Here is a 26829-nt window from a genome sequence, read left to right as displayed (position 1 = left end):
ACTGTGTGACATGCCCTTCAAAGCTTCAGGGAGATAAATTTAGATGTAAAACAGGAAGTAAATCTCTATGTGGCTGAGAGTGATCTAAGGGAACTTACTGCCTCAAGATATTTTAAAGCCAAGGTGTGGGGGAGTAGTTCTTAAACATTCAGGTGGATCAGAATCACCTGGAAGGCTGGTACGCTACATATTGTTGATCCCTTCCCAGAGTTTCTATTTAGTAGGTTTGGGGTGGGGCCTGAGAATTTACATTTCTAAAAAGGTGATGCTGTGGGTCCAAGGACCACATTTTGAGAACTACTATGTAGAGGTTCAAGAAGTGGCAGAAAACCTCTCTAGGTCACAGGGCTCTCATCTGACAGTGAAGGTTTTGGGCTAGGTCAGCCAAAATGCTCTTTGGGACTGAAACCCGTGCTTACTGTATTAAACAGGTAACTACATGTGTACTTGTGTCAAGCTTTTCTCATTACCATGAAAGAATTATTGACTACCTATATTAAGATACCATAGGGATGCCTGGATTAAGCCTCTGCCTTCAGCTCAGGTCAAGATCCCAGAGTCCTGGGATCCAGCCGTGCATCAGGCTGCTTACTCAGCAGGGAGCCTGCTTCTCCCTCTGCCTGCTGCTCCCCCTGCTGTGCTCTCTCTTTCTCTCTCTGACAAATAAGTAAAATCTTAAAAGAAAAAAAAATACCATAAAAACTTCCAGGAGCTTAAAAGCTCTGATCCAGTTACAACAAAGCCCCATTAAATAAAATTCATTACTGTCACTTATGAAAAACTTATAGACTATTTTAAATAAATGCCCTTTTATTCATAATGTCAACTAGCCTCCTACAAAAATGTTTCAAAGAAAAGTTTTCACTGAAACGGCTTTACAGAACAAATTATTATTAGCATATAAGGCTTAGCATATAACTAATGTTTAAAGGCCTTAAATATGATTTAAGCTATTGGTCAACTAAACATGTACTTCTCCTCCCCTTTCCTCTAACAAATAAATATTACTTGCATTTTAATTTAATACTGTGTCCATCCTCCTGAAATAGCCATGCTTGTTCACAGCATCTAATTTTAGCAAATAACTAATATGGTACAACTTGAACTGTCAGTCATTTAAATATTGCCCCTCTGCCCCACACAAATAAATTGTATTTACATGATAATTTGCTTAACTCAATCCTGGAGCAGCTGCAATTACCCTCCTTGGCTGGTCTTTGATCACTCGCTTTCCTCCCTCTGGGACCTAATGCCTTTCTACTCAGAACCTTAGGATTGAAGGGGACTTAGTGTCTAGTGCACTCCCCTCATCTGACCCACCAAATGTGTCTTCAAGGTACCAAGGAATTCCCAGACTCAGAAGGGACAGCCTAAGCAATCAGGAGATTTGAGTCAGTCACTAGCACCTTGTGAAAGTCTGCTGAGGTCCTCCATCTGTCACCCCAGAAAACAGAACAGGTTACCTTTGGAGGCATGGAGTAGGGCCAGCACAAACGTATTTAACCAGCTTTCTACCAGAGCGTGTTCACATGCAAAGGTTAACGTCAGTAACTGGGAATGGTCACAGTTGCCACATTTTTTAAAACGTATAAACTATACTCTTATTATCCAGGAAATAATCATGCCTTCGTTGCTCAGATTCCTTTAACTTTCTGGGTCCACCATTACTAATCCTAGAAGTTTATTTCTCTTTGTTCCTGGCCCATCTCTAGGCCTTTGATAAGTCTCTGGAAAACTAATGAGCTTCGATACATTAATACAGAAGTCCTAAGGTTCAACGTATTGCTCTGCCACATTTTCCTGTTTATATAATTTATCTTCTCAACAAGATCACGGGTTCCTAGAAAACACAGGTGCTGTGTCTGAAGGGATAGCCAGGATCTGGAACCCAAGTCCCCTTTCCGGTGTTGGGTTGGTTTCCAAGGGCCATATATATGGAAGAGAGCAATGTTATATAGGGGACATTAAAGGCACTTAAACCACTACTGGGTAAGTGATCAGCCAAAATCCTTATGGTGAGTCTCTACCAGGATGAAAGGACACAGCTTAATGGGGAACCACTACTTTACCTCAAAGTCTAGAGCAGAACTGGCCTCATCTGCTCTCTCCCTACTTCCTATCTTAGGGGCCACCCTGATCCCACACTGCCTTTCAGCTGCACGACTAAGTCCCCACCCTACCCCTGGTCTAGTTGGCCTTGTTTCCAAGGACCTAGGACTGGAGTAAGGCATTCCCAAACAAGATAGCAGGATACAATGGGACCTAATAAACAGAATGCGCCAATAATTATACAGAAGAACAGAAATACAAATACCACAGAAGATAAAAGTGACAAAAGACTGGCTGAAGGTAAGTCAGGATCCCTCAGAGCGCGGTCTACGTCTGCCATCTGAATGTTCTTTTAAGACAAGCCGGCCGGTTTTTCCTGCACCAGCAATATAGCCCCTCGATTGGGGTACTCTTATCAGACCTGACTCTTTAGGATCCCGGTTGAGCAGGTCAGCTCTGAGCCCCTCCTGGGGAGGAAGGGGAACTCAAAGGGGGACAGGGGAGTAGGATGGGGAGCACTGCCCGTGTTAGAAACTGTTAAGAGACAGACGCCCATAAGAAGAATAAAGAGACTTTCTCTCTATAAGAGTGAGCCTAATAGATTTTCTCCTGGGCCCTCTACTGGTCTTCTCCCAGAGAAGGAATCAAATGGCCTTTGGCCCTTCGACTCTCATCAGAAATCCCCCCTGCACTCTGCCCCTGATTTCATCACTGACATAGAGAAATACTGGTTCCCCAAAGGTGGAATGAAAGGCCAGAGATCCTGGGGTGTCCCCAGAGCAAAGGTCCTCGCCTTAGTTTGCATATTAGAATCAGATGGGGAATTGAGAAAAAATCGCAGTGACCAGGCAGGATCCTCAAGCCAGTTAAATAAGAATCCTGGACGTAAGATCAGATATCAGTGTATTTTAAAACTCCCCAAATGGTTCTAAGTAGAGTCAAGCCTGAGCCTCACTGCCCTGGAGATTAAGTATCCCTTCTTAAGCCTGACTGTACATTAGAATACTCTGAGGGATACATTAAAAGCTATTATTGCCCCATCTGAGACCAATTAAAATTAGAGTTTCTGAGGACTACAGCCCAGGTATCAGTATGTTTTTCAGGTTTCTTGGGTGATTCTTTGTGTATGTGTATGTGGTGAACTATATATAACATAAAATTTACCATTTTTGCCATTTTTAAGCACATTAATTCAGTGGCGTGAAGTACATTCACAATGCTGTGTGCTATCCATTTCTAGAACTTTTTCATTATGCCAAACAAAAAGTGCATCCATTAAACAATAATTCCCCATTCCCTCCTCCCCTGCAAGCCGTGGTAACCTCTATTCTACCTTCTGCCTCTAGGAATTTGTCTTTTTTAGGTACTTCATATAATTGGGATCATACAGTATTTGTCCCTTTGTGACTGGTTTCACTTAGCGTAATGCTTTCTACGTGCATGCATGTTGTAAACGTGTGTCAGCATTTCCTTCCTTTTTAAGGCTGAATAACACTGCATTGCGTGTACATACCACATTTTGTGTATCCATTCATTTGTTAGTGGACATTGGGGCTGTCCAGCTTTTGGCTACTGTGAATAATGAGGCTATGAATATTGGTGTACAAGGATCTGTTTCAGTGCCTGCTTTCAATTCTTTTAGCTATATACCCAGCAGTGGGATTGCTGGGTCATATGGTAATTCTATGTCTAATGTTTTCCCATTTCATTGAGATGTAATTGATGTACAGCATAATGATGTGACTTACATATATCATGAAGTGATTATCACAACAGTTTAGTTAACATCCATCACCTCCTACAGATACAAAAAAGATATATATGAAATGCTTCACAAATTCGCTGTCATCCTTGCTCAGGGGGCATATTAATCTTCTTTGTATCATCCCAATTTTAGTATATGTGCTGTCAAAGTGCACATTTAACTTTTTCATGAACTGCTAGGCTCTCATATGATTCTCTTTTTTTTAAAAGATATATTTATTTTAGAAAGAGAGAGAGCACAAGTGTGGGGTGGGGGAGCAGAGGGAAAGGGAGAGAATCTCAAGCAGACTCCCTGCTGAACGTGGAGCCTGCCACAGGGCTGGAACCCACGACTCTTAAGATCATGACCTGAGTCGAAATCAAGAGTAGGATGCCCAACCAACTGAGCCACCTAGACATCCCACCCTCATGTGATTCTTAAGTAAAGCCAAAGATGAGGAACACTGGTGTTTCTCCTACATCCTAAGAGAGTACTGATTGGTAGTTGGTAAACATTATTGAGTGACTTCCTTCATTAATTGTATTGTAGCCCAATGCAGTTGTTTTTGTCACAAAGTCTGAACACTACCAGATGGATGGATCAATAGTAGTCTTTTGAAACCCCAACGAAGTGTCTCCTGCCCATGAGAAATAGCACCTCAATTGCAGTTCCCACCTTCAGCTGAATGTGTCCCCAGTGATTTGTTAGTAATGATCATTTAAGTATCAGAGTTTCTGAATGATTTGCTTTGTAGATAATAAATTAGACCTGTTCCAAGACTTTTCCTATCACAATGCCATATCTATCATGATACCTAAAATTATTTCTGTCATCAGACCAGTGCTTGATATGTTTTCTGGAATCGGAATAAAGGTGGTGATAACGATGTGACTGTGTTGCTCATGAACGTCTTCCATCTCATACAGCACTGTTAAACTATCCGTTGAGAATCTCCTGGGAGCTCAAGGGCAAAGGCATGAACAGGTGGCACAGACGATTCTTAGGGCAGTGAAGATACCATCTTTATAACACCATAATGGTGGACACATGTTCGTATACGTTTGTCTGAACCCACAGAATGTACCACACCAAGAGTGAACCCTAATGTAAACCATGGACTTGGGGTGGTTATGTGTCAGTGGAGGTTCATTAGTTGTAACACGTGTACCACTCTGCCGCAGGATGTTGATAATGGGGGAGGTTGTGCATGTGTGGGAGCAGAGGGTATAGGGGATCTCCCCCTGTATCTTCCCCTTAATTTTGCCATGAGTCTAAAACTGTGCCCGCCCCATAAAAAAGCTTTAATAAAAACTACCTTTTAACAGTATTTGGCACAGAGCCTGGCGCAAGGTAGGCACCAGTATATATTTGCTAATGACTGAATGAATGAGTGAATGAATGAACGAATTTAGACAAGTAAATGTAGTTTGCTATGGATGATTCATTATGATGGAAAAGTATGGAATACTATTACAAGACTTAATTACTATTCCAAAGTTGAAATCAAAATGGGGAAACGCCCCTAAGCCTTTGGGAGATGGCAGCAAGAAGGGGCTGCAGTGGATGTGGAGAGCGTTGTGTCTGAGGGTACACTGAGTGGCCTCAAAACGGAGCTGAGTCAGAGGTCGTGAAGGGTGCTGGCATGGAATAAGGGTGAAAGACAAGGGATACCACTTAAGTCACAAAAACTCCTCCTTCCTTCCTCTCTGTTGTATACCAATCCCAGGACCTGCAGGTTTTCTCTTGCACTGGGCCTCTGAAAACCTATCCAGATATGAAATAACATGTTGTTCTGGCATTTTTAGTTGAAGTACCATCTAGAGTCAAATTGTATAAAGGAAGAGAAATCTATGAGTCAGTTTCCAGATTTGTATTTTGAAGATTACATCAATGGATTCCCATTGAAAGAAACCACAAGCTTCTTGCAGACTGTCTGGATTCACAAAGACCTATGTCACTTTCAACTAATGAGGAAGAACTCCCAAGTATATCATTTAAAGATACGCATGAACTTTTCAGGTGCATTTAAAAGCCAGATCTCCCCTCTCAATTTTTCTCCTATCTGTGTATGATTGTAATAGTTGGGATAGGAAAGGAAGCTGAATTACTGTTTATTATTTTGTTCCCAAAATTAATCTGGCAATTTTGAGAGTACTACTATACCTTACCTCTACTTCTCCCAGACACTTTTATATGTATACATTATTATCTCTCATTTAATTCTCATAATATCATTTGAAGCAAGTACTACACCTTCTGCTTTTTACAGATGTAGAAATTGAAGCTGAGACGTTAAGTAACTTGCCTAAAATCATGTTTCTAATAAGAGGCAGCATCAAAATTCAAATTCAGGGCTAATGCTAAAGGTCATAATTTTCCCTATTAAACCAGTATGCCCCTTAAGAGAACCACAGGGGGTGAAATGACATTAAAAAATATTAGTATTTGATTAAGAGGAGAAAAAGGCCAATCATAAAATATAATGTCAGTCCATGGTAGAGGTTGGAGGGTGGTGGGTGGGGTGACTGAATACGTTATAAAACTGTAAGGTAAGAGGCACCTGGCCGTCTCAGTTGGTAGAGAATGAGACTTTTGATCTCCAGGTCATGAGTTCAAGCCCCACACCTGGGATAGAGTCTACTTAAAAAAAATAAATAAATAAAATTGCAAGGTGGAAAACAGGACCCAAACTAGAGTGAAATGACAGAGGAAGTCCTACTGGCAGGAGAGGAGAAGCTGAGGAGGAGATGGGATGGGATGGACACCATTAGTATCTAGCTGAGCTATATTGGGCAAAGATCAAATTGGGAAGGATTCTCCCAGGGTAAATAAGATAGATGTGCATTTTAACCCTTAGGCACATATGAGAAGCTGCATTAAGCAACACCTTGCACATAGCAGACTTAGAAAAAAGAAGTCTGTTTAATCTTAATTTTAAAAGACTAGTCAACTAATAAACACTAGATCAATAAAAACTAGACCTGATTTCCATAATTGGCACATGCAGCTAATAGACTCTCATATATGTTCAATGACTAAGAACAAAACAGGAAGACACCAGAAGTGATTGGGAAAGGTTTACCAAGTCAAACTGAGTATGAAACAAGCTTTTCCATTTCTAGGGATAATAGCTAGCGTTTGTCATCTACGTGACAAGCACAATTACATGCTTTACTTACATTAACTCCCTTAATTCTGGTAACAACTCTATACATACTACTATATTTTCAGTCCCATGTTAACAGATGAGGCAGAGAATTAAGTAACTTAGTCAAGGCCATAAAACTAGAATCCAGCAGATCTTTCTGGATCTAAAGGTCGTGCCATTATACCGCATTCTGAACTTTGCACTTAACAACATGAAAAAGTATAGCGATTGCTTGTGCTGAGAGTACCTGACTGGTCACATTCCATAAGTTGCTTGCTTTTGCCCCAAACTACTCTATAGTTTTCAATGGGTAGCAGTGTGACTCGGAGGAAACCAGGCAATTCCTGCTAAAAACAATCATTTCCAAGATCTTCCGCCCAGTTAAAAAAAAAAAAAAGTCTAGGCACAGATTTCGAGCAAATTTCCATTAGGTATCTGATGTCTAGGAACCACTTCCCTTGGCAATGCCGTACACATCAAACCCTAAAACGAGGAAGCCTCGGCTGAGGTTGCCCAACGCGGGTGCTGGCACACGCAAATCACTGAGTCAGCTCAGCGCGGCGGGGGGCCGGCGATGGAGAGCCGCGAGCTCCGGTCTCCGGCGTGAGGCAATCCTCCTCCCACGGTCTCGGGAAGCCCCGACGCCGCAGACATCCTAGCCGATTTGGAGCCGCCCGGGCGTAGCTCCTCCACCGCTTCCTCCACCAGCTGCAACCACCCAACCCTTCCTGCTCAGCCCGGACTCCACCTCCCCGGCTCCGAAACGCGCGCCTCCGCGAGTGGGCGACGGCAGCGGGGAAAGGGAAGGAGACGCGCGGCCGCGCGCGGAGGGGCGGCCCCGCCGGAGGCCCCGCCCCACCAGAGGCCCCGCCCCCTCGGCGCAGCAGGCGCGCCCCGCCCGCCCGGCTCCCCCAAGCAAACCTGTCTCGGCTGGGCGGGGAGCGGAGCTTCCTCCTCAGAGTGCGGTGCAGTGTCGCCGGATTTGTCCTTCCGCCCCTGCCTCCGCGGCGCCGGGGCGAACGAGGGGGCGAGCGGAAGGTGCGCTGGAGCCGAGGCCAGCGATGCGGCCGGGGGGAGCCGCGCAAGTCGCGGGGTCGCCGGCGTCGGACGGGTCTCTGTGCGGGGAGCTGCTGCAGGCCCCGCCGCCTCCGGCCGCGCCGTCGGGGCCGCCGCTCCCCGCTCCGGCCGGCGCGACCCTCAAATGCCTTCCGGAGCCGCTGCTGCGGAGACTCAGCGGGACCCTGGACCGAGCGCCCGAGGGCCGGGGCTGGAGGAGGCTGGCCGAGGTGGCGGGGAGTCGGGGGCGCCTCCGGCTGAGGTGAGGGACGGGGGCGCGGGGAGGGGGGAGGCGTGGGGGGCGGGGGCGCGCGGGGCGGGGGCGCGCGGGCGCCGGGGTGGGAGGACCGAAGCCACGGCGGCTGGAGTGGTGCGGGGGCCGCTACGGCGAAAGGGGCGCGGGGGCCGCTACGGTGAAAGGGGCGCGGAGGGGCAACAGGTCGGGAAAGCGTGGGAGTGCTGGAGATTCGAGGTTGGACCCTCCTCCCCGTGAGCTGAAAGGGAGAAGTGGAGGGCGACCCAGGAGGATCTGGAGAGAAGGCGAGCTGTCTGGAAACCACTGGGACAGGGCAGTCATTCCAAAGGACCTAGCGTACGGTGTGGGCACAGACCGGGAAGACCTTAGGAAGGCTAGGAAGGCCAAGTGCAGGTAAAGAGATCAGGAAAGCGAAGGGCTTGGGTGCAGGATTTCTTGGAAGTTTTTATGTAGGAGAGGATGATGATGGGAAAGGCTGAAACTAAAACTGCCGTCTTTCTCCATCAAACCAACTTACCAGGTTCTCTTCTTGACTTCACCGTGAGCACTGAGCTCGAAGTAAAACTATTTTCCTCTTCCCAGTCTAGGAACTGTGAACTTTTGGTCTCGGGACTTCTTCACACTGTTAAGAATTATTGAGGACCCCAGAGAGTTTTTAATGTGGGTTCTGTGTATTACATGCATATAATGTACACTGTTAATTACCCTATTAAAAATTAAAACTAAGGGGGCGCCTGGGTGGCACAGCGGTTAAGCGTCTGCCTTCGGCTCACGGCGTGATCCTGGTGTTGTGGGATCGAGCCCCACATCAGGCTCTTCCGCTAGGAGCCTGCTTCTTCCTCTCCCACTCCCCCTGCTTGTGTTCCCTCTCTCGCTGGCTGTCTCTATCTCTGTCGAATAAATAAATAAAATCTTTAAAAAAAATTAAAACTAAGAACCATTAAAATGTTAATTTATTTAAAAAGAATAACCTGTTACATGTCAACAGAAATTACATGTTTTTGTGGAAAAACAAACTTTTCAAAAAAAAAATTAGAAAAGTGGCATTGTTTTACATTTTGAAGATCTCTTCTATGTCTTGTCTTTATTGCAGAGAACTGGCCTCTTCTACGTGCTTCTCTGCCTTCGGTCTGTTGCACTATCCCAGGTCATGTAACACTGGATACTCCACAATGTACACTTCCTCAGAGAGTGAATGAAAATGATAAATAACATCTCAGTGTTACTGTGGAAAATCGTTCTAACCTTGTGGATCCCGTGACATGGTCTCAGGGACTGCACGACGGGTGCCCAGACCACACTTAGAACCACTCTGCTATGCCATTGTTAGGATTTTGGTCTGCCTGGGAATCCCTTAGAAGTTTTTTTTTGTGTTGTGTTTTTTTTTTTAAGATTTTATTTATTTATTTGACAGAGATAGAGACAGCCAGCGAGAGAGGGAACACAGCAGGGGGAGTGGGAGAGGAAGAAGCAGGCTCCTAGCGGAGGAGCCTGATGTGGGGCGCGATCCCACAAGGCCGGGATCACGCCCTGAGCCGAAGGACGACGCTTAACCGCTGTGCCACCCAGGCGCCCCTGGAAGTTTTTTTTTTAACTTCTCATATGACTAAACTTTGTCTTGGACTATAATTATTTCTACACTTTCTTTTGAACTCCTTGAGAATAGGAGGCATCAGTTAAGATTCTGTGTGTTATCTATAGAACCAACTTAGACACTATAAATACTTTTGAATTGAGAGGGAAATCATTCATTCACAATTACGTTTATTAAGTGCCTATTATGAGCTGGAAGTTCTAGAAAATAAAAAGATGACAAATATTTAGTTCCTATGCACAAGGACCTCTCTAGTAATGGACTGTTATTCTGGGACATTCACAAATAACATGTTAAATGCTATGTTTGGTGTGAATAATAATAATAACAATGGCTTGTTCTCATTTATTGAGCACTTGCTGTATATCAATGCACTAAGTGTTTACATGCATTATCTACTTTAGCCCTTATAACAACCTCGAGTTTCAGAGTTTGGGGTTAAACCAGGGTCATGATGATTTAGGGTTCTTTGGCCACAGAGAGAAGTAATGATGTGAAGTTGGAATTAAGAAGTGGTAAACTTGCAAAATTGAGTGGACAGATGGCACAATTTTCTCTTCCGGGGAAAAATGTGCTTCTCTTAGGGAGAGGGGGCTGTGCAAAGAGAATCCAAAATACTATTATGCTATGTCTGTAGATTTCTGAATTTCTAGACTTAATAACAGTGTAAAAAGTTGTCTTTGGGGATCGGATCATCAGATCTGTGATTGGTTCGTTTGTGATTAGTATGCTAGTTGGGGAAGGCTCTGAACTTTCCTGAGAAGGGTCTGGGAGTGAGGACTCCTAATTCGGCAGTAGAGGAAAGAGAAGAAAGGACGTTCCTGCCACTGAAGAAGCATGGCTGAAGTAGTGGATACCTGACCTCAGGTGCTCAGTGTTCCTTCCCAAGCCTTCAGTCACGTTTTGCCGAAGGCTACAGAATGGTTCGCTTGGCAAGCTAATAGAAAAGTCTGAGGCCGCATCTCTGGCGAAGGTAGTACAGGCAGAAGGGCAGTCGCCTCGCAAGAGGTGACAGGCAACAAAGGATGTGCATTTGTGAAATCTGACAAATTCCAGTGTAGGAAGTGTGAAAAGAAATAGATGGGATTTCACCAGTCTTCCATGATGAAGATTAGTTCAGAATAGGTGAGTGGTGGTGGGATTGGGGGCACCCCTGCAGGTTAGAAAATTGGGGAACACTAAAGCCACATACCTACTGAAATCAGAATTAAACTGGCATAAGAAAAGGTTAGCACTGGGAGCTGAGGGGCTGGAGAGTGACATCTGAGGGGGCAAGGTAAGCTGGTGATGCTTACTCTATTTAAGACGAAAAAAGCTATTTCAGAGTAATTTCATACAGGTGCTAGAAGGGCATCTATGATAGCAGAAAGTCCCAGACGTATTTTTCTCTACGGTCAGACCGAAGAACTGAAGTGTGAGGGTCCAAGTGGACAACAGTTCCCATGAGGTTGTGGACTTTTTCCCCTAAAATCTTCCCAGGTTGTCTATTGTTTCTTTTCACATTTTTCTGACTCTATACATGTTTCCTCAAATAGATGAGAATTTAATGAAGAAACCACAGGAGTCCATCCTGAACTGTCCATCAGGGATTAGGAGTAATTGTAAATGTTTTCCTACAATTACGGGTGACTGAGAATCAGTCCTGGCTAACAGTCTCTCACAACCGTGTGCATACAAGACTGCCCTAAATACAGACTCAGCCCTAATTCCTTTCCAAACCGCCCTAATACTGAACAGCCTCTGCTGTCAGTGCAGATGGAGGCAGGTTCTGAGTGTCTTGCCCAAGCTACATAAACTTCGCCACACCCTGAAGGTGACAGCTTTCAGGAGGCTCTAAGGCTGCCTGGACTCCATGCGGGAGGGAGCTTAGGAAGGGGACTCTGAGGCTCGGACCAAGGAAAACCGTCACTGCGCACGCGCTGTACCGAAGGTGCTCTGTAGCTGCAGACTTCTGCCTTCATGCAGTTTATGATAAGGATGAGAACGTGTGACAAGCTGAAACAAAGGATCTCCTCCAGTCTCTGTCTCTCCAGTCTGTGTCTTCAGTGTCTTGAAATTTCGAGTGTCATAGGATCCAGGCTTTGTGTCTCTTTATCATGTGTCTTCACCCAGTCCCCTTCTCGGAGTATCCTTAAGACTCAGGACTATACACACTTCGGTGGAGTCCTCTTAGTTGTATCTTCACCCCTATCTTTGCTGTGAACCCCCTAGACTCGTACCTGTAGATGCCGATTTGCCATCTCTTCATGAATGACTAAGATATCTTAAGCGTAGCATGTCCAAAACTTAGCCTGTCTTCCCCCACAGACCTGTTTCTCATGCAGTTTTCTGTATCTCAGGAAATGGCAACTGCACCCCTCCGATTGCTCAGCCCAAACTTCAAAATTTTGCACACCACCCTTACACACCACGTCCGTCTTGTCAGCGATCCGCGTTTGCTGTGCCTTCAGCGTGGATCCAGAATCCAACCTCCACTGCCCCAGTGCTGGGCCAGCCACTGCCCTCTCTCACCGGGATCATTCCAGTAGCTGCCTAACTTTTCCTCCGCTTGGCCCCTGCCCCCAGGCTATTTGCAGCCTAGCAGCGAGAATTAATTACTCTTTTAAAATGTCCAATCGGGTCTTACCTTTCCTCTGCTCAAAACCCCTTAATTGCTTTTCTATTTCAGGATTAGGACACCAGTTAGCTATCAGTTATCTCTTGGACCCTGTTATCTTCCTCCCTTTCTCTACGCTCTGCACACTTGCCTTCTTGCTTTTGTCTTGAACACAGAAGGGTCTTTGTACTTGCTTCTTCCTGGGTCTGAGAGAGTCTCCACAGGTGAACCGTATGACTTGCTCCTTCACCTCTTCAAGTGTTTGCTTACAAGTCACCTCCTTCCGTGAGGTCTTCGCTGATCACATTATTTAAAATTACCCCGTACATCGGCTCCAACATTACTTAGCCCTCTGCTTTGTTTTTCTCCAGAGAACTTATGACCGACCACTGGATGGAGACACACACACACACACACACACACACACACACACCCTCTGTTTGTCTGCCTATGCGTGCATATATATATTTATATCTTGTAGGAAAACCCAGGATGATAAGGAATTTTGTCTTGTTTGCTCCAGTACCCTAAATACCTAGGAAAAATGGTTGCCCATTTTAAATGATTAATAAGTAGTTGCTGAACTAATGAATAGAGATTTCAAAGAGTAAATGTTCCAAGAAGAGAAGCAAAAAAACCTAAAAGCAGTGTCACGATTTGTACCCTAAGGGATGTATGCTGTGTTTTGAGTGTATATTTTTCGAAGTGAAGAGAAATACAAATATATTTTCTTAAAAGCAAAGCCCATTTGTTTCGGTAATAGTCTTTTAACTTAAATGAGAAATTCCAAATTAGGGCCGGTAGAAACCACTTCAAAGCACAGTCTTACGGGAATGTAACTAAAAAAGGAAAGAAAGAGGCTGGGTATATAGAAGCATCATCTTAGCTGAAAGCTAGTGCCCAGGCGGAAAATCAGTAAAAAAGGAAAGGAGATACAGAATCTTGGTTTTCTCCTGTGCCTCTTGTATTGGAAATGTTTGTCTACTTCACCTCAACCTCTTTCTTCATTTGGAAGAAAAAAGTCAAATTGTTTTTCACTTTTTTCTGTATCAGTATAAACATCAAAGCATCACTTGGTTGCATTTGGTGCGATGGCTTCTGAATTTTATGTACCAGATTCCGACCACCTTTCTGAATCATAAAAAAATATATATATTTAGCATACAGAGTCCTTGTTTTTATAGATCTCATATTCTAATTATTTAAAGAATGGTAATCCTTCTATTGTCTCTAATACTGGTTTCTTGACCTGGGTGTTACAGGGACTAATGAAAGAAAATTTTACAGACTAGAGGAGCAGTAGGCATCTGCAGCTTTCATTGTTGCTGTCATGACAGCCACAATTATTCCATAGGAGAAAGGACACTTTAACACTAAAAAAAGTGGAAAAGACCATCTCAGAGTAAAAGGCAGTCTTAGTGCCCTTATTTTTATCATTTTGCCACGGACTTCAGACTGTGCTGCCACCAGTCTACCATCCAGAATTTGGGAACAGTTGATCTATATTATGATTCACATTTAACAAAAATAGAGTATTGAATATACGCATTTAACTGAGACACTTAGAAAAGAATACCTAGTGAGTATAGAGACAGGAAGCCTTGAAGGACATGATCAGGTTACCAAACTAGTAATTACTCAAAAATATTTTTTAGGAAAAGCGAGAACAGTTTCAGAAATCAGCATAATTAGGAAACTATTGTTCTTTTAATAGCCCATATTTTTATTGTATAAGAACTCACTTTTATTGAGTGCTTATTATTTGCCAAGCACTGTGCTAAGTACTTCTAGCACAGATTATCTAATTTAATTCTAACAATCCTATGAGATAGATGATATTAGTATTGAAATTATTTTGGGGCGCCTGGGTGGCTCAGTCGGTTAAGTGACTGCCTTCTGCTCAGGTCATGATCCCAGAGTCCTAGGATCAAGTCCCGCATCAGGCTCCCTGCTCAGCGGGGAGTTTGCTTCTCCCTCTGCCCCTCGCCCCTCTTGGGCTTGCGCTCTCACTCTCTCAAATAAATAAAAAATTTTTTTTTAATTATTTTGGTTGGATACCTTTTTTTCTAAAGTTATGAGATTATAAACTTTACCACAGAACTATAAATCTTGAGTGACCATTATATAAATTCTATGGTAGCCTTTTAATAAAACTGGTCAAAATGTGTGTGGATTAAGAATATGCCAGGAGCACCTGGGTGGCTCATTCGGTTAAGCATCTGACTCTTGATTTTGGCTCAGGTCATGATCTCAGGGTGGTGAGATCAGGCCCTGTGTCGGACTCTGCACTGAGTATGGAGCCTACTTATGATTCTCTCTCTATCCCTCTCCCCCTGCCACTCTCTCTAAAAAAAAAGAAAAGAATGTTCCAAGTTGTATGAAAACTTGCTCACCTTGCAGCACTGGCACAGCTGTGATACTGTTACATCTGACCCCTTCCATCTATCCAGTCCTCTAGCCTTTTTAGTTATGATTGAAATTCACGCAGTAATCATTCAGTTATAAATACTTAATATGGGCAAGACAGATTTTAGGTATTGCGCGGTTTAAAACATGGGGTTTCTGTTTTCAAGGAGTACTGTGATCTAGTTAGGCAGAGAAGACATGCCTATGAAAGAAAAGCTCTTGGTTTTAAGGCAAAATTGCATCTACTGAGACATGAAGAACAGGGGTCTGCAAACAAGGATCCCTGAGCCGCATTTGGGCCACTGCCCCTGTTTTTGCAGTTTATGGGCTACGATTGGTTTTTATATTTAAAAAATTATAAAACAAAACAAAAGACAAGAAAGAACATGCAATAGACTGTATGGCCCAGAAAGCCTAAAGTATTTTCCTATGGCACTTTACAGAAATTTGTCAACCTTTAATATATAAGATAAGCACCATCAGGAGAGTATGTCTAACGTGTGTTTGGGGGACTCGTGTGGTCCGGGCGAACCTCACAGAGAAGCTTGAGTTTATATAGGACTATAAATTGGAAGGAAAGGGAGAGGTCGCTGCGAAGGTTTGTGAGGTGCAAATTCTACAGTATATCATGGAAATTATCTAAAGGCTTTGGTTGGCCTTTGTTGGTGATGTCTCTTTGGGAAGACTTTTGGGGGGCTTTTTTGGTTGTTTTGATTGTTTGATTTAATTTGATTGTTTTTCTTCACTTGAATGTTTCATACTTGTGCTTTCCCTTTCTGTGAAATGGTTGTCCCAATACTCCTTGTCCCATTATTTATGGCCTTCTGTAGTCTGATCTTAACCTGTCTTTCTAACCTTGTGTATGACTACTGAACACAATGACATTGAAATGGTATATGTATGTTAAATGGTGATAGTGAAAAAAAAATAGTTTTAACAAAAGAACAGTGAGACAGAGAGATTCTTTGGAGCAGAGGTCAGCAAACTTTTTCTATAAAGAGCTAAATATAAATAGCCCATATGTTTAGCTTTGCAGACCAACTACTCACCTCTGCTTTTATAACAGGAAAGCAGCCATCCACCTCCGTAAACGTGTATGTGAACGAGCATGGCTGTGTTCCAACGAAACTGTTCACTAAATCAGGTGACTGGCTGGGTTTGGCCCACAGACCGGTGTTTGTCTTGCCCCTGTGTTAGGGTATTTCTAGGTACTTAGAAGTACTTTGAATGTCAATAGCACTGATAGTCTTTTAAAAATGGTTGAAAAAATGAGCACACATAGTAAAACATTTGACAGTACAAAAGGGTTTATAGTGAAAAGTTGAATCGTTCCAGTTGTGAGCTCTGCTGCTCTGGCTCCCCTCTGTAGGAAAATCACTATACTACCAGTTTCTTGGCTATCTTTTCAAAGTTAACTCTGTACATATAAGAACAAACACATATGCTTGCTACTAAAAAGGGTATCCTGCAGAACTAACACTGTTCTGTACGTTCATTCATATGAATACATATGTAGGCTCACTACTTTGCTAATACAAAATAATGTATGGTAAGTTTTTTCGTTTTTCAAGATGTCTCAAAGATCTATGCCTTTTTTGGGGTCATATTATGCTTTATAAAAGCGCAAGAACAAGTAGAGAAATTTATCTGATCTTTCTAATCCATATTCCCAAATTAAAAGTAGACATTTTGATCAGTATCAAAACCAAATTTCTCTCACATCCTGTTTTAAGATTTCTCTCATCTTCTGATTTAGTAATCAGGGGAGCTGAGTTGGAGAAGGGCATAAAGAGGAATTCCCTGTGATGGCAGAAGGAGGAGGAAAGGACAGTAGCATTCATAATGGAAATAACTTTTCACCGCTCAACGACTCACAATTTATCCCTACAACACCTGCCGTCATGGCAGACATATAGCAGGCATATTGTGTTGGAGAAAACTGTTGACTTGAATTAAATCTGTTGTTTGCAGTTGTCTGGACTTGGAGCAGTGTTCTCTTAAGGTCTTGGAGCCTGAAGGAAGTCCAAGCTTATGCTTACTGAAGCTGTTGGGTGAGAAGGGTTGTACGGTCACGGAACTGAGTGACTTCCTGCAGGCTATGGAGCACACGGAGGTTCTGCTGCTTCTTAGCCCCCCAGGTAGGTTCTTCTCTCGGGTCTGTTCTCCAGGACTTCGTGGAGACAAACTTAGAGGAAAATATCTCATTTGACAAGGAATTGTATTAAATAGTTTTGAAAAATGTAAATGTATGGAGACTCATTTTTTTCCTTCCAGGTTAAGACTAAAGAACACAAAAAGCAAATACAACACATAAACATTGATTAGATTGTGGTTCAAAAACATCAATTATAGAAGACATTTTGGAGACAAGTAAAGCAGTTTGAATTTAACGTGTATATTAGATATTAGAGAATTATGTGGAAATGGTGAGATAGTCTGTAGAAGAATGTCTTTATTCCAAGGAGATGCGTGCTAAAATAGTTAGGGGATGGAGCACCTGGCTGGCTCAGTGGGAGAGCATGCAACTCTGATCTCAGAGCGTGAGTTCGAGCCCCACGTTGGATATGGAGCCTATTTAAAAAATAATAATAATAATAATAAAGTATTGAGCGGTAAGATTTCTTTTTTTTTTTTTTTAAAGAATTTACTTATTTATTGAGAGAGAGCGAGATAGAGAGCATGAAACGGAGGGGTGGGAAGAGCAGAAGGAAAGGGAGAAGCGGACTCCCTGCTGAGCAGGGAGCCCAGTGCGGGGCTTGATCCCAGGACCACGGGATCATGACCTGAGTCGAAGGCAGACACTTAAGCAACTGAGCCACCCAGGCGCCCCTACGGGTAGGATTTCTATCTCGTGTTGAAGTAGTGCCGCCGAGGCTCAGTAGAGCCTATGATTCTTGATTTTGCGGTTGTGAGTTTGAGCCCCACATTAGGGGTAGAGTTTACTTTGAAAGGGAGAAAGGGAGGGAGGAAGGAAGGAAGGAATAGTGCAGCCAAAAAATAAATACATATTTATTAATATGTATGTATGCACACAAATGAGATAAAGCAAATATTACAGATATTTGTTGTTTAAGTATTTCACCAACACGATCCTTTTGAAGTGTTGATTGATTCAACCATGATTTTTTTTCTGAATATACCAGTATCGAGTGAGATTTCTCACTTCCAATGTCAGGTGTGAGGAATAGGAAGCAGCCCCTTGTCTCCACAACGACAGATAGAGTTGGTCCCCTGCAGCAGTGTCCGGCAGGAGAGACCATGTGATCTGAGTCACTTGATGACAGCAGCACCTCACACCTCCTTTCTCAGAGGTCCAGTTCACCATTATAGGTTCCACTAGAAGCTTAGAAGCCAGTTGAGGTTGGGAGGGCCATGGTCTAAGGACTCAAGCTCTCTATTTTACATGTTTTTGATGTATGCAGCTTTTATTACATAACCAGCCTATTTGTGATAATATTTTGAAGTTAACATGAGGAACTTAGAATTATAATTCAGATCTTATTTTTGTCAGGTTGGGGGTTCGGGAATCTTCTAACAGGAGTCTTGAAGCAGGCTGGGCTTCAAGAGAGGCTGAGGACAGCCCTGTTTTCAAAGAATTGGTTTGTTTTCATCTTTGCCCCTCCTTTCTTGTTCCTGGCTTCCTTCCAAGAGTGACTTTCTGCATAGTTGCAAGATCTCTACTGACTGTTCCTTGCGTTCATCTTTGTCCCAGCAAAAATCATTAGATTCACTCCAGTTAACTAATTTCAATGACATGCCTGTCCCTACACCTGTCACTGTGGCAAGGGAGATGAAAGGTGCCCATTTGCTGGCTTAGAGCCAGGAGCAGAGTTGGGTTGAGTCAGCTTTCCAGAAACTATATAGGTTACCAAACAAAAGGGGGCCTGTTGGAAGGAGAAAGGGCATAACAGATGCTGGGGAGATAACTAAAGAGTCCACTACAAATGGAAAGGACCCTAGATTACAAGTCAGGAAACTTGGACTCTCAGGTCATCCTCTGCTTCCCAAGGCCTAATGTAGATGATAAAATAGGTCTCCTATAAATGCCTTCTTTGAGTTACACCTTGCATTAGATGCTTGACATCTGTTCCTCAGTGTCTCTTCATACCAAGAGGTCTGGGGTAGGAGTAACTACTGCCAAAGCAGCCCCTGTCTAGATGAAATTGTTGTTTGTCCCCAGTCAGTGAACTTCTTCATAAGGTGACATTTGTTAACTTTTATATCCCCAGTGCCTTGAATATTACCCAGGAGTTGTGACGATTGAAATCTGCCAGTTGGGGCACTCAGCTACGAAGTTCTCCAACTTCCTAGAGTACCATACCAGGGCCTCTGAAAACTTAAGAAACCTATCCAGGAAGTAAATATAACTTTTATATCTCATTATCTTTTTTCAGTAATTACATAATTACTCTGACTGTTGGTTGCCCTGTCTATAAAATGAGTGTCAGTGTTCTCTACCTGGCAGAGTGGGAGGAGTTAATGAAATGATGCCACGTGGAGCTGCCTCTAGGTGGCCACAGAGGCTCCACCTCGGGCTTCCACGTTTTCAGTTTCCCACGCATGACACTGGGCTTTCCTATAACTGTGTCACATGTTTATTCATGTGTAACGATCAGCCTGAAATTTTTGACAATATTTTGATTTTTGACAAACCAGCAATGAATACAGAGCCAACCTAATAAACATCAGTATTCTATTCCCTTGACAGATCCATTTCTGCCCTTTGTGTTTTTCTCCAAATAGTAGGATTAGCACCTTACCATCAGTGTTCCCCGTACAGATCATTCTGGTATCTGGCCTACAAGCTTTTTCAGAGTTATCCCCTGGGACTTCCTTGCATTTGAGGGGAGACCAGGCAAAGGAACGCAGTTTCTATGCTAACATTTCTATAGTAACACTCATTCACTATTTCTGTGAGGTTTTATGTCATATTAGTTGTATAGTGTCCATTGGGAATCAGTTGTTTCTTGAATATTAAGTATTGGGTTTTGAGGACAAATTTTAGGATTGGATAAAGCTCAGTAATCTCAGGAAGAGGTAATTCACTGTTAGCTTTCTATGTGCATTTTATGTGAATAATCTAAAACTCACGGTATTTGCAGATATTAGAGTAAATATAAGAATTATAGAGAAAATTTTAACATGTTAATAAGGATATTGAGAATAAAAACTATTGTAATTAAGAAGGTAAGCTCTGATAGAATCAACTTTATTTGGGACTTTACTCATTCATTCAGTAAACACTTCCTAAATTCCAGTACCAGACGTTGCACTTGGTACTGTGCTTCAAAGACGACGAGAACCAAAATTCTCGTGTAGGAAAAGTTCGTAGTCTAACAGGAAAGACAAACCTGTAAAGGATCACATCCAACACGATCGTAAAAACAAATATCTAGGGCGAGTCTGATCTGATCTTTGGGTTTTCCTTTTCAGTGTATTCCTGTATCTTGGTGAAAGTACAATATAGAAATATTCTCATGTTTTCTCTCTTTTTTCATAGTCAGGCAGCTTCATAGGAGGACATTAGTTCTTATTTCGTAGAAAGTCCAATGACTTTTCTCTAGTTGTCTCTATAGAGAGGTCTGCTTTTGGTAAGTAGGATGAGTTCTGTCCAAGATGCTGTGAGCCTCTGAACAGACCTTTCGGACCTAAATGCAGGAAGAAGAGGAAACTTTAGATTTATTTTAGTTTTATTTTGCCACATTCCATCCTGGTTATTTGTGGGCTGACAGCCATAGATGGCCATAGGAGATGGCTGTAATAAGTAGTTACTCTGTTTTTTGAGAAACTGAGTTTCTTTTATGTGTTTGTTTTGGCTGCCCAGCAGTAGCTGGGGCAGCGTTCCCCTGCCTCTAACTAGAACGATTCCCCTGATTAGGAGCCAGCCTCACTGGTCCCTCACGTAGGATGGGATCTAAGCTGAGGGTAACTCTGCCCTAAATTCTTGCTCTCCATGGGGTGACCCTTAATATATTTTCTGAAGGAGCCCCATGGGATTGAGGTTTGCCCTCTTCTGCTTTCTCTCTAATTGGGCTTTTTCATAGCACATGGACGGCTAGCTGCTCCCCATGCCCATTTCCCAGCACCGACTGTTTCCCTATTTTATTCTTTTGGTCATCTCAGTGGGAATTGGAGGGGAGTGGGAACATTAAGTGAGTGTGCTGAAATTGTTTGAACTGGAAGTCGATAATAATTTTTTAGACCTTTATTTTCTCATTAAAGGATCAAAAATCCTGATTCCGAAGCAACCGACATTGGTATCTCTGTCCTTCGCAAATGTCATTGAGCCTAGATGTGCAGTTCAAGATGTTCTGTTTCTTTTTCTTTTTTTAAGTGAAAACATTTTGAGTGATCATAGGCTCCATCAGTTACGTAGTTATGCAGATCACAAAATGGCTGCTAAGGAAGTAATGCCCTGGCCGGGAGTTGGTTAAGCAGAGGCCAGATGATAGGGGATATTTAGAGAGAATTAACATTTTATGTGTGGGTTTCGTTAGGTGAATCCCAAGGTTCCACCTCCAGTTCTATGATGTTATCATTTTATTTCCTTCTTTATATAAAATGTACTTCATTCGCTCTCTGTACATACCAGACTGCTCTGGCTGAGGTCTCTTCAGTGGCGTCTTTCCCACTTGCCCCACACCTTTTTTGTCCTTAAGACAGGAGCCAAGGGGCGCCTGAGTGGCTCAGTTAAGCGTCTGCCTTCAGCTCAGGTCACGATCCTGGGGTTCTGGGATCGAGCCCTGTGTCAGGCTCCCTGCTCAGTGGGGAGTCTGCTTCTCCCTCTCCCCTCTCATACTCTCTTTCTCTCTCTCTCTCTCTCTCTCTTTCTCACTGTCTCAAATGAATAAATAAAATCTTAAAAAAAGAAAAAAGACAGGAACCAAGGTTGTTGAATATTATTCTCTCATTTCCAAAATGCCTTTAGTTCAAAACCATCTTATCTTTATAGTTCTGTAAAGGAGCAGAGCTGTGCTGTTATGAACATTCAAATTTTAAATGTGAGCAAACATTTGTGTGGAAAATGAGATTTCCAGAGGTTATCATTCAGCCAGAGTCACAGTTATTAACGAAAGTAGATTAGAACCCAGGTCTGCTAACCCCAACCTAAACCCAGTGTCATTTCTATCATGCTGGGAAATTTCTGGGTTATTCGGGAAACTTGGTGATGAATTATTCCCCCAGTTACCTCTTTGACCCGTGGACTGCAGTTTTTTGTCCTTGCCAAATTAAAAAGTACTCCTACTAGATCTCGTTTGTAAAGGACTTTTCTCGTTGCATGAGTGACAGAAATTTCTGAAAGGTAAATATCAAGAAGTCGAAGAGGCAACGATGGTATGGACGGGAACAAGGGCAAAGGAGGAGGAGAGAAATAGAAAGGGAGTTGTGAGGTCTGAAAGAATGTGCGTCTGCACTGAGGTGTTCAGAGTTACTGGGCAACGTGGAAGCATACGGGGTATGAGGAGACTAGGTTTAGCCACAGGAGGTGCAAACGTTAACTGCCTTGTAGGAGGGACATACATGGACATGCTTTGGTTGTGTTGGGGGAAGATTGTTGGAGGAAGAGAAATGGTATTTATTCTGGAACAGGATGAGGCACTTTGCAATGATAGCTTAGAAATTTTCAGAATAACGTTGAGGAAGAGTTTTAGATGGAAGCTGATAGAAAGAATTTTTGGTTCACAGCCTCTGAAAACAGATGTACTGTCATGTATACAATAGATCTGTTCCTGGAACAGCTGTTTTTAAATCACATCAGTATTTAAATGCATCCATGGGATGCCTGGGTGGCTCAGTCAGTTAAGCGGCTGCCTTTGACTCAGGTCATAATCCCAGGATCCTGGGATCGAGCCCCACATTAGGCTCCTTGCTCAGTGGGGAGCCTGCTTCTCCCTCTCCCTCTGCTGCTCCCCCTGCTGTGCTCTCTCGCTTGTGCGCTCTGTCTCAAATAAGTAAATAAAATCTTTAAAGTTTTAAATACATCCTGAGAGAGGGTAACTTAAAGGGAAGCTGTGGTGAATCCTTTTGTCAAATCAAGAATCACCCTAACTTATCTGTTTTGAAATTCCAGCAGGTGTTTAGTTTTATTGTTCAGTATCGTGACTCTGTGATCTACACAGGTGTGTGTCGAATGAATGATCCTCATGTTCCATCGTACCTAGTTCAGATTCTCCCCGGTTTACAGGAAATCGAGTCACCTCTTTGACATCTTTGCAGATGTTATCTGAAAACAGGCTTGTTTGCCAGGAAACTGTGCATTCAGCCTTTAAAATAGAACTTTCATTTGTATGCCTTGGTACACCCTCCATTGCTCTGTGCCATCTTCTTTCCTTACCTTTGTTCAGCACCTTCTGACTAGTGGGCGCCCCGCGAGGGTGGTTACAGGTTGACCATGGTTCTCTGCCGCACAACACTATGTGGGAGGAAGGAAATTTGTGTGGTTAAGGCATGGGAGGTATTGCGACTTTTTTGTCTTTACTACTCACNGGTTTCCAAATCACATTGTGCCTTTCAATTCTCAGTCTTTGAAGCATTAAGTAATAAATACGTGTATGTATTTGCTTGCTTGTTGAAGACTAGACTACTGAAATAGGTGGTCCAGGACAGATGTGTAAACTGAACTTGAACATGCATCAGAAGTCATATAGTCTTGTCTCCCATACAAAGGAAGGACATCTTTTAGGACATCCTGGCCTTATGGGCTCTTTGTCCATTAAAGTTACTCTTTTCTTTGTAAGACACTCTAGGGAGAAAGCCTTTTAATTTTCCATCACTCTTGTCTCTTTGTATTATAGGAGAGAATGTTTGCCAGGGTCAATGTATAAGCACCGCCATGGTACAAGACATGGTACTCTGCCTGACGTTCTCGCTTCAGCCAGAGAGGCTCTCTGTGGCAGAAGATCAGCATGGGAGGTGCACTAAGAATCACTGGGAGGTGCCTGGCTGGCTAAGTTGGTGGAGCGTGTGACTCTTTTTTTTTTTTAATAAAGTTTTATTTATTTGAGAGAGAGAGAAAGTGGGGGCATGAGTGGGGGCAGGGGTCAGAGGGAGAGGGAGAAACAGATTCCCCGCTGAGCAGGGAGCCTGATGCAGGGCTCAATCCCAGGATCCTGGGATCATGACCTGAGCTGAAGGCAGACACTTAACTGACTGAGCCACCCAGGCGCGCCGAGTGTGTGACTCTTGATTTCGGAGTTGTGAGTTCAAGCCCCATGATGGGCATAGAGATTACTTAAAAATAAAATCTTTTAAAAAAGATCTTTGGAAAATGATAACTATGAGGTGATAGATGTGTTAATTAAGTTCAGCAGTGGTACTCACTTCACAATGTGTATGTGTATTAAATTATCACATGGTAGTGCTAGAAATGTATAGAACTTTCGTTTGTCAAGCATACTTCCATAAAGGTGGAGAAGAAAAATCACTGGATTAACAAAAGCATGGGGATTTTAAAGCCCAAGAAAACCTAGGTTTGTATTCTGGTTCTGCCATTTTACAATGGGGAAAAAATTGGTCTCGGACAGGTTAAATAGTTTACTCAAGGTAATTTGGGTGACCTTTTGCAAATTACTTCATTTTCTTCACTGTAACATAGGTCCAACTAATGTCTAACTCATCTGGCTATTTTGAAGGCTAGAGATCAAAACACCAGGCCCACATAAAGCAGTCAGTAAATGGCTGCCATAGTAGTTTTTATTGTGATCATACACAGTCATTCAGCAAGTACGTGCAGAACATTCACTGTGTCACCGTCTGCCAGGCCCTGTTCTGGGTGTCGGGTAAACTGGTGACTAAGACAAACAAGGTCCTTGCTCTCATGAAGCTTCTGTTCTAGTAGGCGAGACAGACAAGAAAACCTAGGGATTTCAGATGATTAGTGCAGTGAAGACCGCAAAGTGGGGTGAATGTAATCGAAAAGTGGGGGTGGGGGATAGCTGGTTTAGAGATGTTTCCCAGAGAAGCTAGAGACCTAGATTATGAGAAAGAAAGAGCCTGCCATGAAACAGCGGGGGGTTGGAGGGGAAATCCAGCAGAGGACCAGTAAGTAGAAAAGTAGAAAATAGCTTGGTTTCCAAAAAGAGGACCAGTGTGGCTACAGCAAGGAGGAGAGGAGGGGACGAGGTTAGAGAGGTCAGTTTATGTAAAACTGTGTGACCGTGATGAGGAGTGCGGCTTTTATTTGAAGTACAATTGGTCAGAGGAGTGGTATGGATTAATTTATGTTTTATTTGATTTTATTTATTTATATAGAGAGAAAGAGAGCGTGTGTGAGCGGAGGAAGGGGGGAGAGCAGAGGGAGAGAGAGAGTCAGGCAGACTCCCCACTGAGCGTGGAGCCCTTGGCAGGGCTCAGTCCCACAACCCTGAGATCATGACCTGAGCCAAAATCAGGAGCCAGACGCTCAACCAACGAGCTACTCAAGGCGCCCCTGGATTAATTTCTGTTTTTACAAAGACATTTGGGCTGCTGGTTGGAAGCAAGGAAACCAGCTTGCAGGCTGTACCATGGTTTCATCACAGCTGATGGTGGCTTGGGTTAAGATCATGGCATTGAAGATGTGGAGACAGGGAAAAGTGGAACTGGCAGGACTTGCAAAGAAGTTACATGTGGAGAATGAGGAAGGAAAGAGGGATTTGGGGAGCACTGCTAAGTTTTTGTCCTGAGTAACTGGATGCATGGAGACAGGCTGAGATGGGAAGACAGTGGGCTCTCGTGCAGGAGTAGATTTTGTTCCAGAGGAATTTGGGACGTGTTGAGTTGGAGATGGCTAGAAGACATTCACATTTTAAAGCCCATTGAGCCACACATCCTCTATTTTTCAGATTTATATTTATTCCCTTCTTTTGTTGTTACAACTTTTTCTTTCTTATCACACATAAGCTTTGAAAATCAGAATCTTTGTATCTTGAAGTTGGAACATATACGTCTCTCGTGGCTAAAGAATGGCATTGAGAGCGTTAAATGCAATGGTGTGAATTTGCCGGCCAAGGTGAGAGGGCTCATCCCATTTTCTGTCTTCACCATGTCCTTTGCAACCAACACATAGTACAGCTTCCAGAAGAACTGTCCCTTCTTCCATACTGTGCTAACGTGGCATCAACATAAAGAAGTAATGAATAAGAAAGTTCTCCCTTGGCAAATGTTTTAAATTCTTTTTCGAAAGGCTCTATTCTCTTTACTAAAGATTTTCTAGGGTTTCTCCATAACCTCAAATGTAATAGGTATGCAGTAAATATTTATATATTTTGGATTTTGGTTTTATCTGGTATCTTTCTGGAATGGTTTTCACATACCTTTTTTACCATATATACTGTTTTTGTCCTGGAAAGGTTAGTATCTTTGATGTACTAAGATTGCTGTTATTTGGACTAACTCCTCTTCAATTTATTCCTTTGGGTTGGTAGCTTATAGAGGAAAAAGACACTATTATGAGCTCCTATTCAGGATAGATGAGGAAAGAAAATAAAACTAGGTGCAGGGAATTATATTTTACAAGTTTTAATGATCTTTTCTTCTTCCTTCCTGGAAGCCAGCTAACCCAATTGTATGTATTATAACCTTGGCAAATGTAGAATTTCCTAACTGTGATTTCTTTTGTGTCAGTTATCTATTGTGGCATAACAAATTACCCCAAAACCCAAAGCTTAACACAAGAACCATTTATTACTTTACATGGTTTCTGGGGATGGGAACCTGGAAATGGCTTAACTGGGTGGTTTTGGCTCCAGTTTTGGTCTCTGATGAGGTGGGGGTCAGGCTGGTGGGGCCGGGCTGCAGCCGTCTGGTCCTACTGGGGTTGGACCATCTTCTTCTCAGGTGGTTCGCTTACCTGGCCACTGGCAGGAGGCCCAAGTTTCTTTCCTTACCACTTGGGCCTCCCACAGGGCTGCCTGAGTGTCCCCATGACATGGCAGCAGGCTTCCCCAGAGGGAGTAATTGAGAGCGAGATGGGGCGGGATGGCGGGGGGGGGGGGGGGGG

General features: G+C 43.2%; 1 protein-coding gene and 1 non-coding gene across 6 annotated transcripts in view; one reads left to right on the top strand and one right to left on the bottom strand.

Moving 5' to 3' along the window:
* MALT1 (MALT1 paracaspase) overlaps positions 1-26829 on the top strand; it is a 94558-nt gene that overhangs the window by 26445 nt on the left and 41284 nt on the right. For 4 of the 5 annotated variants that reach the window (XM_040632475.1, XM_040632473.1, XM_040632474.1 and 1 more), the window contains one exon: positions 16821-16987. In XM_040632475.1, the coding sequence (XP_040488409.1) occupies positions 16948-16987 (40 nt within the window). In that variant the 5' untranslated portion in view covers positions 16821-16947. Of the gene's footprint in view, positions 1-7869; positions 8260-16820; positions 16988-26829 lie in introns of those variants that run through there. The other variant, XM_040632471.1, reaches the window with a different exon arrangement.
* LOC121103296 lies at positions 3865-3968 on the bottom strand. The gene has a single exon (XR_005835453.1). It is a non-coding gene; the product is annotated as a U6 spliceosomal RNA (small nuclear RNA).

Source organism: Ursus maritimus, unplaced genomic scaffold (assembly GCF_017311325.1).
Source record: "Ursus maritimus isolate PB19 unplaced genomic scaffold, ASM1731132v1 scaffold_18, whole genome shotgun sequence".
Taxonomy (NCBI): domain Eukaryota; kingdom Metazoa; phylum Chordata; class Mammalia; order Carnivora; family Ursidae; genus Ursus; species Ursus maritimus.
This window is presented reverse-complemented; position numbering and strand designations above follow the sequence as displayed.